The sequence below is a fragment of the Suncus etruscus genome, chromosome 13, assembly GCF_024139225.1.
Source record: "Suncus etruscus isolate mSunEtr1 chromosome 13, mSunEtr1.pri.cur, whole genome shotgun sequence".
In the NCBI taxonomy this organism is placed as follows: domain Eukaryota; kingdom Metazoa; phylum Chordata; class Mammalia; order Eulipotyphla; family Soricidae; genus Suncus; species Suncus etruscus.
The window spans coordinates 92,878,444-92,898,852 of NC_064860.1; the positions used below are offsets into that span (position 1 = coordinate 92,878,444).

Consider the following 20,409-nt stretch of genomic DNA (forward strand, 5'->3'; position numbering starts at 1 on the left):
TTTGTTTTGTTTTTGTTTTTCGGGCCACACCCGTTTGATACTCAGGGGTTATTCCTGGCTATGCGCTCAGAAATTGCCCCTGGCTTGGGGGGACCATATGGGATGCCAGGGGATCGAACTGTGGTCCTTTCCTTGGCTAGCACTTGCAAGGCAGACACCTTACCTCTAGAGCCACCTCGACGGCCCCGAGCACACCTATCTTTAAGGCAATAAAATGCATATTGTACTTCAATGATTTGAGAAGAGTCACTCAGGCCCCAAATACTAAGACTAATATGCAAAATTAATTTATCACCCAAAGTCTCTTAAAACCAAAAAATAAAATATTTAAGTACAAACACTTGAATGGAACTGGAAATACAAACAGAACACCAAGGGGTTTTCTCAGTTGGTTATTCTTCAAATACAAAGTCAAGAAGAAAATCATGAGAAGAACAATGCCAAAAAGAAAGAGCTCATCATCGAGACTTAATGTTCATCAAAATCACATCTCTTCTTCTGATTCTGGTTCTGCATTCTTCAGAAGTCCCACTTCTGAGGGGCAGGATCTTTTCAGTCGTGTTGTAACCAACCTGAGGAAAACAAAAGGTGTCTTGTGTTATACTGTTTACATAAAAACTCAGTATGCATTTGCCATACAACAAATGCAATTTAATATACAAATAGGATATTTAATTTGGGCACTTGGGAGATGTGAAACTTCTTGTGGCACATCTTTCAGCATTTTCTCCAGTTCACAGATGCAAAAAATAGAGGATGGAATGAGAACTAAGTAAAGTTCTGCCTGGCATGATTATTTGTAAAGGCATTGTTTGGAGACCGAATCTACAAATTACAGTTACTTTCTATAAATACAATAGGAATATGCAAATAACATGATGACCCAATAATTTTAGTGTCATTTTTATTTTGTGGAAACTTTACCAAAATTTCTGCATCATTACCTTTATTTCAGTCTCCTTCCAATGAAAATCTTGCCTGTCCATTTAATATGCAATGCCTTTACTTGTTTTCTGAATCCCAGTGGAATATAAGTTTTATCAGAGCAGACACCTCCTTTTATTTACATCTTAATCCCAATCAGTCTCAAACAATGTCTGGTACTTAATAGTGGCTCAACACATTGTAAGTCAATCACCTTATTGATAATCTTTTAGTTAATCTCCCTTATCCATAAGGCAACTCTTCAGTCACTTACAGCTCAGCACTAAGTCTTCCACTATGCTCTGGAGTGAGCAGCATCAGTAACATTTATTAATTAATAAAGAGCCATGGGAAAACTCAAAATCATTTGCTTTGGGGTACCAGAGAGAAAAATATACTAATCAGGATGCTTTCCTTGTATTCAACTAGCCTGTGTTTATTCCATAGAACTACATATGGTCCTTTGAGCCTCTTTAGGAGTAACTCCTGAAAAATGAGTCAGAAGTAAGCCCTAAGCTCTGCCGAGTGGGGCCTTACACATATCACACACCACACACACACACACACACACACACACACACACACACACACACCACACACACACACACACACACACACACCATTTTCTTGTAATATTAAGTGACTCTAGACATTATTCCCAACAATCCCAATTCTTCAACTGTTCTCATGAAGGACTAATAGACATAAATAAGTTAAAATCCAGGACTGTGATTCTGTCATTTTTTAAAAGCTCATATAGTTTCTGCCATACTATAAAATCTCATTGCATGGAAAGAAAATAGTACAATGAGTAGGGAGTTTGCATTGCACGCAGTCGAACTGAGTCTTATTTCTGGTACCTTATATAGTTTCCTGGGCCTTATCAGGAGTTATCCTTGAGCTCAGAGCCATGAATAAGCCCTGGACACTGCTGGGTATGACTCCTCCAACACAAACATAATTAAAATTCATAAAAAAAATTTTATTAATACACTAGATTCTTTCCTTATAACTTTAATGGAAAACAAACGCTTGGCTACTTATTATAAATTAATTCAAGCATAAAGCCTAGAGATTCCCTCCTGTTTTCTATTCCCCTCCTCTCTGGGTTGAAAATGTTGCTATAAGCAACCAATAAAAACATATTTAGACAAAATAAGTATCTGATCAACATGGACCACAGTTCTGGGTCTCCAGTATGCGTAAGTAGTCACCGAGAATAGGCTAAGACATAGCATAATGAAGTGAAATAATTGCTGATTTCTGAAATGAAATATATCCACCAAAGTAAGCCCAGGGTGTTTTTGGCATTAGTTTCTGCATGTTCATGTTCTCTCCAAACATGCGAGTGCTTCCAGAGAGCAACCGAAAAGGTGAAGTGGGGTGTTCTTTTTTATAACTAAAACCCAACTACAAACATGTTTCTGTAATCATGGTACTTAAATAAAGATAAATTCTTTTTTTTTTTTTTAAAAAAAGTCAAATTTTCAGAAGGCCCACTCCCATATGTCCAGAATTTGATCTGTGTGGGTTGGGGATATCTCAATGGCAGAAAGTACTTGCCTTGGGACTATGAATCTGAGTCTGAGTTCAACCTCTGTGTGAACTGAACCCAGTCATGCTTGGTTGAAATCCACGGGACTACAAATGGATGTGCAATCATTGGTGCACAACTAGGCATCCCCAAGCACCAGAACTAAGAACCATGTAAGTTTTTGTAAGGTGATCAGATTTTAATGTGGATGCCACTTAAAGGGAAATATGTGGGTTAGTAGTGAGGAATGAGACATCAGGGTGAAGAGGGGAATGAGGATGAAATAATAAACATGCCGTTTTTGTTTTCTAGAGAACTCTGGGCGATTAAAAGACTTATTGGATGTCTGCAGTTTTTTGAAAAAGGAAAAGAGAGTAGTGATCCTTTTCCTCTGGAAGGTATCTGACATGAGGTTGAGAGGCTCCTTGAATGCTGGCATGATTCTTGGAAACTGCCCAGCCCCAAAGGAGATGAGGCCCAGATGTCAGCCTAGAACAACAGAGGAAGGAAGCCACGTTTCACTCAATGGCAGAGCCAGCCTTAAAAGTCAGCTCAGGTACATGTTTTGGAATAGACTAGAATACAGATAAATTACGCAATGAGAAGAAACTCACACCAAAAGGGCTTATAGAAGGAAGCAACTGCATTTTATAGGGGGCGAATTTAAGATCTAAACAAGGAAATAGTTTTACCATCTAGAGACCCAGTCCCAAAAGTACTTAAAAGTTGATGTTCAAAGAGGAGCAGAGCAGGAGGGGCAATCTGGGAGAAAAGAGTAAAATAACTAGTTTGGGCATACTAAGATTCCATAGTGTCTAAGCCAGGTAAAGAATTTTAAGAATCTAGAGAAACTGTAGATGTGTAATATCCAGCATAGTAGGTTTAACAGTATTGTACTCCACCATGCATCTAGGTATCCTGAAATGAATTAAAAACAATATGACACTAGATACATGCCAGTTTCAATAGCCATGAATAGTTTATGGCCACCATAAGAACATGGCTGACACAGAAGTATATTTTACTTATAGTACTTAGATAAGAACTATCATCTAAAACATGAGGTTCCTGACTGGATGTTGGGATCATGCAGGCCAACTAGGTTTTCTTATTAGTGACCTCTTAGAAGAAATCTGCATTTTTCACCTCTTTTTATTTATTTTCTATTTATTTTTATTCTTTTGTTCTATTTCTATTTTTCATTCTTTAAGCTATAGCTTACTTATTAATGTTAAAAGAGCTTCTTCTGAACTCCAATAGTGTTTTATCCTATTTCTATCTCCTCTATTGTCTATCTGCATAGACATATGTCTTATGCAATTTGATATAGGAGTAGAAGAGCAAAGATAAAAGTAATGACTTCTATCATATACTAAGACATTTAAATATGTGACCTCATTTAGGAATAATTAATATAAGTTTAGAAACAAAGACTTCATGAGGTTAAACAACTTGCCCAAAATCAGAAAAATAAGTCGTAGAGATAGAAATATGTATTCTTATTGATCTATTGCAATGCTCTTCAAATGCTTTTATAGAAATAACTACACTGACAAATATCATGACAATGTTGATGAGTGAAAGAAGCAGAATGCCTGTCTTGAATATAGGCAGGGGATGAGGGAGAAAGAAGATGGGGGCATTGGTAGTGGGAATGTTGTTCTGGTGAAGGGGTATGTTATTTTTATGACTGAAAACCAACTACAATCATGTTTGTAATCATGGTGCTTAAATATAGTATTTAAAAATGCTTTTATAAAGGCCATTAGAAAAAAATTCAATAGTTCAGCTAAAATCTTTTACAAATATTAGAGTCAATATTATTAATGTGCAATTAATCAGGTACTCAAAAAATTTAGGGGCCGGAGAGATAGCACAGTGGTAGGGTGTTTGCCTTGCATGCAGAAGGACAATGGTTCGAATCCCAGCATCCCATATGGTCCCCCAGCCTACCAGGGGCGATTTCTGAGCATAGAGCCATGAGTGGCCCCTGAGTGCTGGCAAGTGTGACCCAAAAACCAAAAAAAAAAAAAAACCCGAAAGAATAATTTAATGGGATACCCATATATATTAGTTTTAAAATGACACCAAGGACCAATGAGATAGCTCAACAGGCTGAGCACATGGTTTGATTTCAAAGGCTGAGATTTGATCCATAGTCCATATGATCCCTAAGCACAGCTGAGAGGAAATTATCTAGCACAGTCAAGAGTAGTTCATCGGAGAGATAGCACAGCGGTGTTTGCTTGCAAGCAGCCGATCCAGGACCAAAGGTGGTTGGTTCGAATCCCGGTGTCCCATATGGACCCCCGTGCCTGCCAGGAGCTATTTCTGAGTAGCCAGCCAGGAGTAACCCCTGAGCATCACCGGGTGTGGCCCAAAAAAACAAACAAAAACAAAAAAAAAACAACAACAAAAAATAGAGTAGTTCATAAGCATTGTAGCCCAAAAAAACACACATAAAAGTTATGGCCAACTAGGTAGACACATGAGTAAAGCTGAAAACACACCAAGTGTAGGGAAGTCTAATCATAAAAGAAAACTGCACAAAAAAAGCTCTAGAAATTCAAAAGAATGTGTTGAAGGATAACATATAAATCACAGACTCAGTAGATATGTTATTAATTTATTCTAATTTTAAAATAGTACTTATTTTTCATTAGATATTTCTGTGTTTGCCAAATAAAATCTCTATCACATTATCCTATTTTGTGAAATGCTAAGGAAAGAAATATCCCATTATTTTTTTTTGTTGTTTTGTTTTGTTTTTGTGCCACACCCGGTGATGTTCAGGGGTTACTCAGTAATCAGAAAATGCTCAGAGAAAGCTCCTGGCTTGGGAGACCATATGGAATGCCTGAGATCGAACCTAGATCCATCCTGGGTTAACCTCTACTGCTAACGCCCTACCATTGCGCCATTACTCCGCACCCCTCTTTATTTTTAAGACCAAAAATATTGCATCTTATTGATAAGTATCAATGAATAGAACTTCAATGAACAAAATTCACCAACTTACCAACTGACAAAGGCATAATTCACACCAACGATGATAAGCGATGATGCATAATGCCAACAAAAGCATACGGCAAGAAACTTAATGTTGTCATGGTCTGTTTGATTCCAAGAAGGACCTCCACTTAGGGGATAAAGGACAAAGCCAATCTGAAATTTAAAACAAAAACCACATATTAAAGTAACCAGTTACATTCTCAAAAATGGCACTCTTCAAAATATATAGTTCCAAGATTATGGTAGCTTAAGTTAGTGCTCATTACCTTCAATGCCATTGATAAAATAAAAGTTTTGCTGCTAGTTTAGTACTATAAACAATTTCAGATCATATTTTTGCCATATCATAGTTTTTTAATTTTTTAAATATATTTATTCAAGCAACTTGATTACAAACATGATGTGGTTGAGTTTCAGGTATAAAAAAGAACACCCCTATCACCAGTAAAACATTTCCATCACCAATGTCCCCAATCCCCCCTCCCATCAATCATATTTTTAAGTGCATCACAGAATTGATTTTCAAACTATACATGGTAATCACCTCTGGGCATAGGAGATTTTGCAAGTATGTTGAGTTTCTAAGTTATACAGATTTAAAAAATACATTTTAAATAAACTAAATGTTCATGGATAACATTACAGTGAAAGATTTATCAGAGGAAGGTGGAGAAGGGTGGATGGGAAACTATGGACATTGGTGGCAGGAAGTGTGCACTGGTAAAGGAGGGTGTACATTCTATGGCTGAAACTCAACCATGAACAATTTTGTAACCACGGTGCCTAAATAAAATAATTATATATACAAAAATAAGCAGTAAAATTTTTAGAAAAACTAACAAACCAGAAAACCAGGGAAGCCAATGTGCAGCAGGTAGAATGTTTGCCTTGTATGTGACTGATGTGGGTTTAAAATTCAACATCTCCGATGGTCCCCTGCGCCCATCCTTGAGTACAGAGCCAGAAGTAAGCCCTGAGTACTGCCTGTTGTGGCCTTTTTTCTCCCCATAAAAGGAAGAAAACTTTACCCTTAAGATTAGAAATAAGGGCCCGGAGAGATAGCACAGCGGCGTTTGCCTTGCAAGCAGCCGATCCAGGACCAAAGGTGGTTGGTTCGAATCCCGGTGTCCCATATGGTCCCCCGTGCCTGCCAGGAGCTATTTCTGAGCAGACAGCCAGGAGTAACCCCTGAGCACCGCCGGTGTGACCCAAAAAAAAAAAAAAAAAGATTAGAAATAAGACAAAAGTATATCATTTCAACACTTGTATACATTATATTAGAAATTTGTGACTGATCATTTAGGCAAAAAAAAAATGAAAGGAACCCAGACACAATGTAAGAAGTATAAATAGTTTATAGCTGTAGATGTTGTGATCATAAATAGAAACTCCAAGAGCATTTTCCTTTTTAAAAAAAATTGGGCTGAGTGGAAGGTGCTTGCCCGCACGCAGTCAACCTGGATTCTATCCTTGGTATCCTATATGATCTCCTGATCACCGCCACGAGTGATCCCTGAGTTCAGAGCCAGAAATAAGGCCTGAGAATAGTCAGAAATGGTCCCAAAACAGAACAGAACAGAACAAAACAAAACAAAGAACTATTATAGTTGGGAGCTAAGAGGGCTCGTCTGTATGCTTTGCGTTCCACTTCTGGCACTGCATAGTACCCTGAACAAGTTTTCTAGGAGTAAACTTGAGTACCACACTGAGATTGGCACTGAGCACAGTGCTGGGTGCAGTCCCTGAACATCACTGCATATGGCTCAAAAACCAAAGTAAACAAACAGTCACATGAACAAAACTATTAGAGTTAAAAAATAATCAAACAAACTCGAAGAATACAAAATCAATACACAAGAATTTGTTGTTTTTCTTCCTATACCTAAATGATGAACAATCCAAACATCAAAATATAAAAAAAGAATTTCACTTACAAAAGAATTGTAAAGAAAAGAACAAAATACTTAGGGAAATTTTTGGAGGTTCAAGATATGTCCACAAAAAGTGACAAACCATTGTTGAAAGAAATAAAAGAAGATCTACAAAATAAAAAGATAACTGATGTTCATGATTAATATTACTAAAAATGACAATGCCACCCAAAGATTCAATGAAATCACTTCCAAGACCCCAATAATCTTTTTTCAGAAATTATAAACTGATCCAAAAATTCATGTGAAATTTCAATGAACTCAAAATAGCACACATGCCCCAAACATGCATAACTTTGAACTTCATTTTCTGATTGCTTAAACTATCATAAACTGCAAAATACAGTAGCAAAATTATTTCTAAGATATTATTAATACAATAATAGGCATGCAGATCAATTAATTAAGTCTATAAATAAGTCCATACACCTGTCATCAAATTGTATGATTACAAGAGTACTAAGATTATTTTATGGGTAAATTAGATCTTAAACAAGTAATACTCAGACAACTTAGATGTCTACATGTATAAGAATGAATTTTAACTCTTTCATATACAAATTAACTCAAAATGAACCAAAGACTTAACTATGAGAACTGAGACTATAGAACTCAGAATGAAATATAGGGAGAAATTTCACGATATAGGATTTGGTTAAATTTTCTTAGGTACCATACCAAGAACACTAATTTACTACCAAAAAACTCTACAAATTGTACTTCATCCAAATTAAAGATTGTGGGGACCAAAGCGATAGCATAGTGGGAAGGGTATTTGCCTTGTACTCGGCTGACCGGGGTTCTATTCCTGGCATTCCATATGATCCTCAGAGTGCACCAGGAATGATTTCTGCACAGCCCAGAGTAACCCCTGAGAACTGCTGGGTGTAGCCCAAAAACAAACAAATAAAAAATCTATTTATTCCTTTTTCTATCTGACACTCCCTCTCATCAAGTAATCAATTAAGCTCATTCTTCATGGAAAAATATGAAGACAGTGACCTGAAACAACAAGATCACTTGAGCCATCTCTGCAGCTTTGGTACTGATGGATTAATTCCTAATGCGGCAGAAGTTAGGCCCCTGAAAGCATAACACTGTGGTTTTTGTTTTGTTTTGTTTTCATTTTTGTTTTGGGGTCACACCCGGCAGTGCTCAGGGGCTACTCCTGGCTCTATGCTCAGAAATCACCCCCAGCAGGCTCAGGGGACCATGTGGGATGCCGGGGTTCAAACCACCAACCTTCTGCATGAAAGGCAAATGCCTTAGCTCCATGCTATCTCTCAGGTCACGACACTGTGTTTTTTAAACACAGGTTATAAACTGTCATCTTTGAGCCACATCTAGTTCTTTTTTTTCTTTTTGTATCTTTTTACAATATCTTTATTTAAGCACCTTGGTTACAAGCATGCTTGAAGTCGGGTTTCAGTCATAAAAAGTACATCAACAGGCCGGAGTGATAGCATTGTGATAGCGGTAGGGCTTTTGCCTTGCATACAGCAGACCCAGGGTAGGCCTGGGTTTGATCCCTGGCATCCCGTATGGTACAGCTGAGCCTGCCAGGATTTTTGAGTGCAGAGTCAGGAGTAACCCCTGCTGGGTGTGGCCCCAAAACAATCACAACAAAAAGTACACCCTTCCTTAGCCACATCTAATTCACAGACATGTTTATGTCTGGCATGATTGTTTTTAAAAATAATCTTATTTCATTTCCCATGTTTAAAAATTAAAGAATGTTACATAAAAGTGCAATCTTGCCTTATTTGTAAGAATAGAAATAGCTGATCATTGAAATCCTGTGTTCGTAAATGACAACTGAGGAGGGAGCATACATTCCCCATAAGCTCATCATTCAGGTCACCTGGTAGCTTTTGAAGTTTGTGTTGGCGCTATGTATTTTATTTATCAACAATATATCAAATTTTCCCGCAATGTCATATTAACTGAAAGTAGAGCACTCTATAAAAATTTCTTGCCCAGGGGCCGGTGAGGTGGTGCCAGAGATAAGGCAAACACTAGCCAAGGAAGGACTGCGGTTCAATCCCCCCAGCGTCCCATATGGTTCCCCCAAGCCAGGGGCAATTTCTGAGCGCTTAGCCAGGAGTAATCCCTGAGCATCAAACGGGTGTGGCCCCAAAAAACAAAAAAACAAAACAAAACAAAAATTTCTTGCCCTTCTTAACATCTTAGAAAACAGATTATATTTGTGGTCTATATCTTAGAGATAAGAAACCTAGTAGGGGCTGGAGCAGTGGCGCAGAGATACGGCGTTTGCCTTGCACGTGACTGACTTAGGCCAGACTGAGGTTCAATCCCCCAGCATCCCATATGGCTCTCTAAGCCAGGAGTGATTTCTGAGTCAGGAGTAACCCCTGAGTGTCACTGGGTGTGGTCCAAAAACAAAAAGAAAAAAAAGAAAAAAAAAGAAAAAGGAAGGAAGGAGGAAGGAAGGAAGGAAGGAAGGAAGGAAGGAAGGAAGGAAGGAAGGAAGGAAGGAAGGAAGGAAGGAAGGAAGGAAGGAAGGAAGGAAGGAAGGGAGGAAGGGAGGAAGGGAGGGAGGGAGGGAGGAAGGGAGGGAGGGAGGGAGGAAGGGAGGGAGAAGAAAAAGAAAAGAAACCTAAGTGTTGTAGGATTCTACTCCCACATCCCCAAATAGTTGCAAAGATTTTTGCATCGTTGTTTCAGAATCTTGCTCTCTAAAGACTAAACCTTCCTTCCACCTTAGGAATGAAGCATTAACACACAGAAAAACCAGTCATCAAATTAGAGAGGTCTGAGTCTACTGCAGTGAGAAACTGATGGAGAATGCCACAAAACTTGTTTGTCAGATAGTTGGATATATCAAATTTTTTTTGCAAAATCATATTTAGACACTGCTAGGAAAACTCACAAAGTAACCAGAGTTCAGCTCCTCAAAGTTCATGGAAAAAAGCAAAGCAGTCTAGGGGCTGAAGCAATAGCACAGCAATAAGGTGTTTGCCTTGCACGCAGCTACCTGGCACAGACCTGAGATGAACCCTGGCATCACATATGGTACCTCGAGCCAGGAGCTATTTCTGAACAAAGAGTGAGGAGTAACCCCTGAGCATCGCACCAAGTGTAAACCAAAAACCAAAAAAAAAAAAAAAAAGGCAAAGCAGTCTAGTTCTTGTCATTCACATTATGCTTAATCACAAATAATGTCATTACCATTCATTTCAGGTATTTCAGTTGGATTTGTCAGGACCATGAGAATCTTCTTCTAATGCCTTCTTGCACACAATTCTTAGAAGGTGGCAGAATACTAATTATTGTAGGGACTAGATCGATAATACAATGGGTAGGATGTTTGCTTGCATGCAGCCAATGAGGGTTCAGTTCCTGGCATACCATATGCCCCTCCCGAGCATGCCAGGAGTAATTTCTGAGCACAGAGCCAGGAGTAACCCCTGAGCACCACTGGGTGTGGTTCAAAAAACAAACAAACAAAAAAAGTCTGCCATTCAGGTAGGCAGTGAGGAAGACAGAAAGCAAACTGGAGACAGTAGTGGTGGGAAATGTGCCCTGAGATTGGACATTATATAACTGAAACTCAATCATGAATACTGTGTAACTGTATTGTAATTGTAATTGATAAAAATCAATTTAAAAAATAAAAAAAAACTAAAGATTATAGGCAATAGAGTCAGGATGAAGAAATATAAGTTGCTTGTCATCAACTAGTTTAATTTTAGCATCACATGCATGGTTCCAAGAGCATTGCTAAAGGCAGCCCTAGAGAACCCCAACATCCTCAAGTGTGGCTTGGTTAATTCTTAGCAGGTGCTAATTATTGGCAATAAAAGAAAAGGAGCTTTACTCACAGTCCCCAGAAAGAACCAATCTGCTACACCTTGGGTTTTGTTCTTTTGGCCAACAGAATATTAAAGGCTGACTTTCCATTATATAAAGTTATCTGGTGTGTGGAAGTATCTCTTGTTCCAAACCTCAAGGCAAGTTACATTGATGACTATTGTTCACCTTAAATAGCACCTCAACAACAGCTGAAGTTTCTCAACTCTCAGAGCCACTTCCTCCTGAAGGAACAGTATATCCTCAGGGAAACATGGACTTTCAATTGACATTTAATTCTCACAACAACCTACTGACATGTTATTTCTATTTTGTGGGGAAGAAAATCTACAAACACACTCTATCTAGTTCATGGGCAGGTAATTAACACGGTAGAAGCAGAATGTTACACTTCCGGATCTGCCTGATCTGAAGACTCATCTACCATTCATAGCTTGCTTTAATTATAAAGGGATTTGGCACTGAAATTGATAGCATTGTTAGGATTAATGTTTCAGAAATAGGATGATGCATACCACATCCACCAACTAAATATAAGCATCCCTTACTGACTCAGTTCTCCTCTCAGTATCACATTTAAACTGAAATATCCTGAGCCGGTCCTTCCAGCCTCATCTCTATTGTCTCTGGGCATTATTATGATAATGTCTTTTATTTTTCTTAAAACGCATTGATGAGTGAGACTATTCAGTGTCTCTCTTCCTCTGACTCATGCTATGAAGCTCACCACAAAGAGTGGTGAGTGCAGTTAGAGAAATAACTACACTAATTAACAACTATCATGACAATGGTAGTGAGTGAGAGAAGCAGAATGCATGGCAGGGGATGGGGGAGGAAGGAGACGAGGGGCACTGGTGGTGGGAATGTTTTACTGGTGAGGGGGGGTGTTCTTTTTATAACTGAAACCCAACTACAAACATGTTTGTAATCATGGTGCTTACAAAAAATATTACAAAAAAATCTATGAAATAAACTTATAAGCAGTAAGAGAAAAGCTCATTTCCTATAAATTAGTGAGTTTCCTAGTGATTTATACATTATTTCCCAATTAGTATTTACATCATAAACCTAGGCAAATATTTGATTTACAATACCAAAACACAGAACACTATTTCAGGGGTGGCGAACAGGATTTTTACCCTCGCTCAAAATGGCAAAATGCAATATATGTTTAATATATTATTGTTAAAATTATATGCTCTTGTGTGAGTGTTTGTCTGTTTTGGCAGGTCACTGCGTGGTGTGGCTCTCTGACTCTCACAGTTTAAATTTTGGCTCTTTGTGTTCGCCACCCCTGCACTATTGCTAAGTTGAAGGTGGATTGTTTTGTTGCTGTTGTTGATAGTTTTTTTTTTATTTATTTTTGGTTTTGGGGTCACACCCTGCAGCGTTCAGGAGCTACTCCTGGCTCTACGCTCAGAAATCGCTCCTGGCAGGCTTGGGGGACCATATGGGATGCCGGGATTCAAACCACCATCTTTCTGCATGCAAGGCAAATGCCCTGCCTCCATGCTATCTATTCAGCCCCCTATATACCCTTTTAACTCATTCCTAGAAAATCTTTTGGAGACATAGTACAGTAGGTAGGGAACTTGCCTAGCATTTAGTTGATCTGTGCACAAAGCCAAGAGTAAGCCTAGAGTACTGCAGGTGTGGCCCAGACGCTGAAAAAAGAAAAAATGGAGCAGAAAGAAAATAAGAGGAAAGAAAGCGAAAAAGAAATGGAAAGGAGAGCAGAGAGGAACAAACAAGGGAAAAAAGATGAAAAGAAAAAAAAGCTTATGGGAAAACAATAAAACATAATTTCTCTGCCAAAGTAAGCAAAGTCCATCTATTCTTTGTGGTGACTAATTTATCCTTTCTCCCTAAAATTTTAATATTTTATTATTAATGAAATATAAAATCCCTTGAGTGTGCTCCTTATCATTCCTTTCTTCAACTCCTTTAGGATTTTCCATTTGTTCTTTCTAGATTCTTTTTCAAATCTTTCTACCAATTTATTGTGAATTAAAAAGATTATAAACTTTCAGGCCCAAAGCTTAATACCTCTATATATATTGGATTCACTCCATTTCATCCTCAAAATGACCCTCTGCACATTTTTCCCATTCATCTTTCCCTGTTATTTATAGTTATATGTGTGGTTTTATTTCATTTTAATTTAAAACAGCTAATCCAGGCTGGAGCAATAGCACAGTAGAGAGGGCATTTGCTTTGCATGCAGCCAACCAACATTCAATCCCCAGCATCCCATATGGCCCCCAGAGCCTGCCAGGAGTAATTTCTGAGCACAGAGCCAGAAGTAACCCCTGAGCACTGCCAGGTGTGGTCCAAAAAATAAACAAACAAAAACCAGCTTATTCAAATATATATATATATATGTATGTATATGTATATACATACATATATATATGTTAAATACTCCATACAAGACATCTACATTCAATATACCTTTTTTGGGTTCACCACAGATGGTGATAAAGCAGAAAAATTTCTGTATATTAGCTTATTAAATTGGCCAGCCATCAACTTTATCACATAATGGAATATTTATCTTTTATTCCTATGATTTTGTCTGCAAAATAACATTGAATCTTGAGGCTGGAGAGGTGGTGCTAGAGGTAAGGCATCTGCCTTGCAAGCGCTAGCCTAGGACAAACCCCCAGCATCCCATATGGTCCCCCCAAGCCAGGGGCGATTTCTGAGGAGTAACACCTGAGTATCATTGGGTGTGGCCCCAAAAGAAAAAAAAATCATCCTAGCACGTAGCAACTTAGACCATAGAAAAGAAAAGCAATGATTTTATTTTTCACTTTCCTTGGTTCCAGAATTTTTTTGAATTGATTTTTGACATTTCTTTCTTGATTTCTTTTCTTAATTTTACTGAGAAATAATTTCCTAGATCAGTGTTCAAGCTGAACAACATGATTGTTTGATTTATGTATATTGAGAATGACTACAATAATAGATTTGGCTAATGTCTTCTCATACAGATTAGATTTTTTTTAAAAAAAAAAGGAAAAACATTTATCATCTGATGAGAATATTTGTAACTTAACTCTTCAAAATTTTCCTTTTTATCATATAGCAGTGCTGTTATCATACTGCAATTACACCCCTGGCAGCTATTATCATTTAATTAGATTCTTAGACTTTGCTGCTTAGATCAGAATGTTTTTGTTTCTTTGGTTTGTGGTTTGTGGGTCACAACTGGCATCGCTTAGGGGCTACACCTGGCTCTACCTCAGAAATCGCCCCCAGCAGGCTGGGGGGGAGGGGAATCATATGGGATGCCGGGATTTGAACCACCGTCCTTCTGCATGTAAGGCAAACATCCTACCACTGTGCTCTCCGGCCCCAGATCAGAATGAATGCTATTTATCCTCTCTCATCTATTATTTTCTTTTTCGTTCACTCTCAAAAAAGAAAATCCTGAAATGATGAGACAAAAACCTCATCATCTCAAATTCACTCTCCCTGCTGACTGAAAAATCTCTTTTAAGAAACCTTACCTGATTAAGCAACAGGCTTCCTTTGCATCTACCTCTAACTATTCGATTATGGTTTACCAGATAAATTGTGAAATTTATTGTGAAATTTCTATGAAATACCTGGAGCAACACACCAAGGTATGCACACATAACGAAACAGAAACAACCTTTGCTTTAGAGTCTGCAGAGCCACAGCTGCGTCCCAGTTTCATTATTCTGTATTCTTGGGAAAGTAAGGAACCTTCTGAGTTTTCCTTATTGGTAAACTAGGGATGATCATATCTGATGAAATCACATTCAGTACAAAATGAAAGAACATACAAAGAAAATCTGGCACAGTGAGCAGCATAAAGGTATTTCTCAAATTGTAATAGTTGCCTCTCCTTTTTCCTATCTTCCATAGATTTCTTGAGCTTAGGTGTCTATTAAACTATAAGCTACTTTAGCATTAGGAATTGTTTACTACTGAAAGCACTCATTCTTAATTCCCACATAACAGATATTTAGATATACAATGAAGATAAGATACCAGCTTCCTTTGCAGAGTCTGTCAACTTTCCCAGTTCTTTGCCCCACAAAGAAACATCAACTTGCAAAGGTCCCTATTTTCATTATAAAAACACTAGAGGACAGTATTTTGATTCAAGAGCAAAGTACATTATCAAAGACAGATAATGTCTCGAATACAGGCAGGGGGTGGAGGAGAGAGATGGGGGGCATTGATGGTGGGAAGGTTGCACTAGTGAAGGGGGTGTTCTTTTTATGACTGAAACTCAACTACAATCATGTTTGTAATCATGGTGTTTAAATAAATATATCATTTAAAAAAATAAAATATATAAATAAAAATATACTTTTCTTTCAAAATAAATAAATAAAGTGAAGATACCAGGTTAATTAACTGGAGATCCCAACTCACCTGCCAGAACCAGGTTCCCTGAAACATAAGAAAGCCTATCCGCAGATGCTCCAGAAGTATGTTCTTTGTGAAGAACCCCATTAAGGTAACCAGGCCAGATATAAATATGATCAAGACCAGCAGCTGATGCATATAAATGTCCAGCATTTCCCGGCCATGAGTATGGTTGTAGAAGATAAATGCTAATGGAGAAAGAGATATAATTTGTCTTTTATGATTTCACTTTTTAATTTTGGTGACACAATTTACAACAGTATTAATATCAATGTTTTAAGCCTACGATGTTATTGCAGCACATCCATCTCACTTCCTCCCACCACTGTCTCTGGGTCATTCTAGTTTGTCATTTCATTAATCTGGGTAGGGGAGACCTCCCAAGTGGTGTTCAAAGGATCTATGGCTTATTCCTGGTGATAGTTAACTTGACGAGATGATTTAAATGCTAGAGCTCAAACATGCAGAGCTGTTTGGGCCATGTGGTACACTGACCACCAGGATCAGCTCTGGTGGTACTCCGAGGACCATGTGGTACCAAAGTTCTTAGGTCCTGTGCATGCAAAGCATAGCTCCTGGTTTTTATACTCTCTAACACCTACTTTTCTTTCCTTCCTTCCTTCCTTCCTTCCTTCCTTCCTTCCTTCCTTCCTTCCTTCCTTCCTTCCTTCCTTCCTTCCTTCCTTCCTTCCTTCCCTCCCTCCCTCCCTCCCTCCCTCCCTCCCTCCCTCCCTCCCTCACTTTCTTTCATTTTTGGGCCATTCCTGGCTCTGAACTCAGAAATAGTTCCTGGCTTGGAGGACCATATGGGACACCAGGGAATCAAACTGCGGTCCATCCTAGGCTTGTGCGCACAAGGCAGACGCCTTACCGCTTGCACCACCACTCTTTCTTATTTTTTTTAAATAAGACTAACACCCATTCTGACATTTCTCTGTCTCCCCCAACATCTCTTTCTGAGCCCCCTTCACTTTCCTAGCATACATACCAAATTTTATACACACATAGTTGTCAAAAAAACTGTTTCCCACTACCTCTTTGGAATTGCATCTTAGAAAGCAACACGTCTTTTCCCTTCTCCAACCTTGATTCTCTCCTCTAACACATCATGGCATTTTCAGCTACTTCAAAGCACTTTGTGCAAGATGATGAATAATGAGTGTGATGGAAAGAGGGGGAACTAGGGTGATTTTATTGATGAGCGAAGCAAAACCTAGCCTTAACGAAATGAGTCCATTAGAGAAAGTACACTAATGAATTTAGATAAATCTGAAGAGTGAATATCAATAGGTATGACAAGATTGTTCTGGAAAATCCCATGTCGTAACTTAATACATTTTTAATCCCATGGATAGAGTCCAGTTTTATCTTTGTCCTCTTCTTTTAGATGAAATGAATAAGATGTTTATTAGGGATGGAGTGGATAGGGCACCTGCCTTGCAAGCAGCTGACTTGGGATCAATCCCTAGTACCGTGTATAATCCCTTGAGCTCACTTTCTGCTCTGATAGGAGTCACCTTGTGTGTAAGGAAAGGACAGAACTAAATAACCAAGCCAGAATGAACAACCATAAAATCATGAGACCCAAACTTGAACAATCAAAACTTAAAATGGACCTGCTATGCTGGCAGTCTAAGAGTCAGGGGCTACTGGCAATGGGAACATTGGTAGAAGGAGGTTGCTACTAGTGGTGGAATTGGCCCTGAAACATTGTATGACTGAAACCAGCTATAAAGAATTTTATAAATCACAATGGTTTCAATAAAAAATTTAAATAGATATTATATATAAATATAAATTACTGAGATATAAAAGTCAGACTCTTAGTGATTAGCACCTTTTTATCTAGGTATTATCTTCAAAGAGCATAGGAAAAGAGAGGCTCTTGTCTTCAAGTATGGAAAGAGGTGTTTAGGTATTAATTAACTGCCCTTGATAATCTAAGGCTTTTGAAAATTCTATAACCAGCCTATTTTATACTTGTGCAACAATGAAAATAAACTTTAGGCACTTGTCCTCAGTGTTTCTATTTGTAGAAATATAGATATGAAGTAAACAAAAAAAAGTTTGGTTTTCATCATCTTTTCAAAAATAAAATCAGTATCCTGGATCAGTATCCCATATGGTCTCTGAGCACTGCCAGGAACAATTCCTGAGTGCAGATCCAAGAGTAAGCTCTGAGCATTGCTGGGTTAAAACAAACAAGAAACAACCCCCCCCCCCAAAAAAAAAAAAAAAACCTTTTTGTTTTTGTTTTTGGGTCACACGCGGCAGTGCTCAGGGGTTGCTCCTGGCTCTATACTCAGAAATCGCTCCCGGCAGGCTCCGGGACCATACGGGATGCCAGGATTCGAACCACCGTTCTTTTATATTCTAACCACATAGCAGGTTGTTTCTATTATTTCGATATCAAGAAGGCTAGTTAGTAGGTGATGGAAGCTACTCGTCTCTGAGCAGTCACCTCATTTTAAGAATTAAATCATCTTCAAGCTAAGGGGACATCAGTGGGCTGGAGCACATGCTTTGCATTTAAGAGACTGGAATTTAGTTTTTGACATCACATGGTTCCCTGAGTACCAGCAGGTGTGACCCCCATCACTGATCTAGAGGTAGCCTAAAATAAGAAGTGTCTAACAAAAAATATTCATGCTTTACTGTTCTAAGTTGTACCACATGCTAAACATGGTAACATTGAGAATCTCCATATAACCCAGAAATAATAAGCAATATTCGATGGTTCACGGTATCCAAGTCACCATGAAACAAATAGTGGAGATATTAACCAATGTTACATCAAACACTAAATTATTATGATTGTAAATATACTTACCCTCCACAAATAAACCATTTGCGAACATTAACATGGGTAAGGAGCTTGGAATTGAAGTAAAAATAAAACATAAGACTTGAGATACACCCATCAGTCCAAAAAAGAAATACATGTTGAAATGATGCCAACTAAGGAGACTAACCCACTGGTCCTCTTTATAATCATATAAAGACCAATGGGGCCCACCAACTGTCAGTTGTTCTGCAATCATGCCTGTAGAGAAAAAGAGAAAAGTTTTTTTCATGTAGTTGCCATGTCTAAAGTTTTAATTCATTCAAGATTTTCATCATCTCCGCTTATGAAACGAAGGATTGATTAAAAATCTGATCAACAATAATCTGACATTATGCAAGATAATAAATAACCTAGCAGCCATTCAGATCTAGCAGCTAACCATTGGATTTAATATTTTAAAGGTGTCATTGTTTTATTTGTTCACTTTTTGGTGGTTTTGGTTTATACCTGGAAGAGTCTGGAACCTAGTTACTCCCTGCTTAATGCTCAGGAGACTCCATAGTACTGGGTTCAGAGTCTCACACATGCAAGCCAAGTGCTTTGCCACTGAACCACAATCCTTAAAGACCCTTCAAGATGTCTCGAGTTCCTTAGTTCTAGAAAATAGAACAATTTTAAGGACCTTTTCAGAACTGTACTAAAAAAATGTACTAAAAAAAGTGCAAATATGCTGGTGGAGGGGTGTGTCCTTTTTATGACTGAAATCAAATTACAATCAGGCTTATAATCATGGTGCTTAAATAAAGATATTATTTTAAAAAATGAAATAAATAAAATAAAAAATAAAATAAAATAAAATTCCCTATGAATAACTTTGTATTAACTATATTTTAATCCAATTAAAAATTAAAGAAAATAGACTCACTCCACAGAAGAACATATTTTAATAAATTATTTTAGAAAAGCAAAAATAAGTGCCAATATGTATGAAGATTAGTCCACTCATCGTCCAATATAGCATCCCTATAACATTGATTCTTCCTCGAAACCATAGTTACCTTGTGATAGTTACGTGATAGATACGTACTGATAGTTACGTAGTGATGTCTTAAACTTAGTTAAAAATTCCAAGCACTAATTTGAATAAATTTGGATAAATACTTTGAGTCAAGGATCACCAACTTAGTCAAAGCTACTTCAGATCTTCAGAACTAATGATCTTTGTTTCTCATGCATAATATAACTAACGTAATTATTATCATTCATGATCTTTTTTAAATAATATTTTTATTTAAACACCTTGGTTACAAACATGATTCTGGTTGGGTTTCAGTCATATAAAAGGACACCCCCATGACCAGTGCGACATTCTCACAACCAATATCCCAAATCTCCCTCCTCCCCACCCCGCCCCCACCTGTACTCTAGACAGGCTTTCTATTTCCCTCATACATTCTCATTGTTAGAATAGTCTTCATGATCTTAATGTTAATGTAATCACTAGAGAGAATTCTGAATGAACTCGGGTTCAGGTTTGTGACTTCTGACTCATAGAGTTTGATTAATTCCTTCTGATATATAATATTCATATATATTATATATAATAATCTATATAATCTCTGATATTTATCTCAAAAACTACTAGTCTAGCCTGTTGCACAGCTAATCTTTCTTAAAGATTGTGCCTTTTTTTAATCCATATAATCTTGCTAAGAAATTCTTCTCTTTATGAATTTGTAATATGATGGCTTTGCAATTTCATGGCTATGTCTTATTTCATGGCAAGACCTATTGCCATACACAAATCAAGAAGAAATCCAAATGGAGATTGGGAAATCTTGTCTTTCATAACGATGAGGCTGTAATGAAAGTCTTTTTTTTTTTTTTTTTTTGATTTTGGGTCACACCTGGCAGCACTCAGGGATTACTCCTGGCTCTGTGCTCAGAAATCACCCTTGGCAGGCTCAGGGGACCATATGGGATGCCAG

At 37.8% G+C, this 20,409-nt stretch overlaps 1 protein-coding gene across 1 annotated transcript in view; it reads right to left on the reverse strand.

The window, feature by feature from the left end:
* Window positions 1-484: 484 nt before the first annotated feature.
* Window positions 485-20,409, reverse strand: part of TMEM45A (transmembrane protein 45A) — a 110,150-nt gene continuing 90,225 nt past the window's right edge. The window contains exons 3-6 of the mRNA XM_049785404.1: window positions 18,467-18,679; window positions 15,643-15,824; window positions 5,478-5,623; window positions 485-572 (exon numbers count right to left, since the gene is read on the reverse strand). Coding sequence (XP_049641361.1) covers window positions 485-572; window positions 5,478-5,623; window positions 15,643-15,824; window positions 18,467-18,679 — 629 coding nt within the window. The remainder of the gene's footprint in view (window positions 573-5,477; window positions 5,624-15,642; window positions 15,825-18,466; window positions 18,680-20,409) is intronic.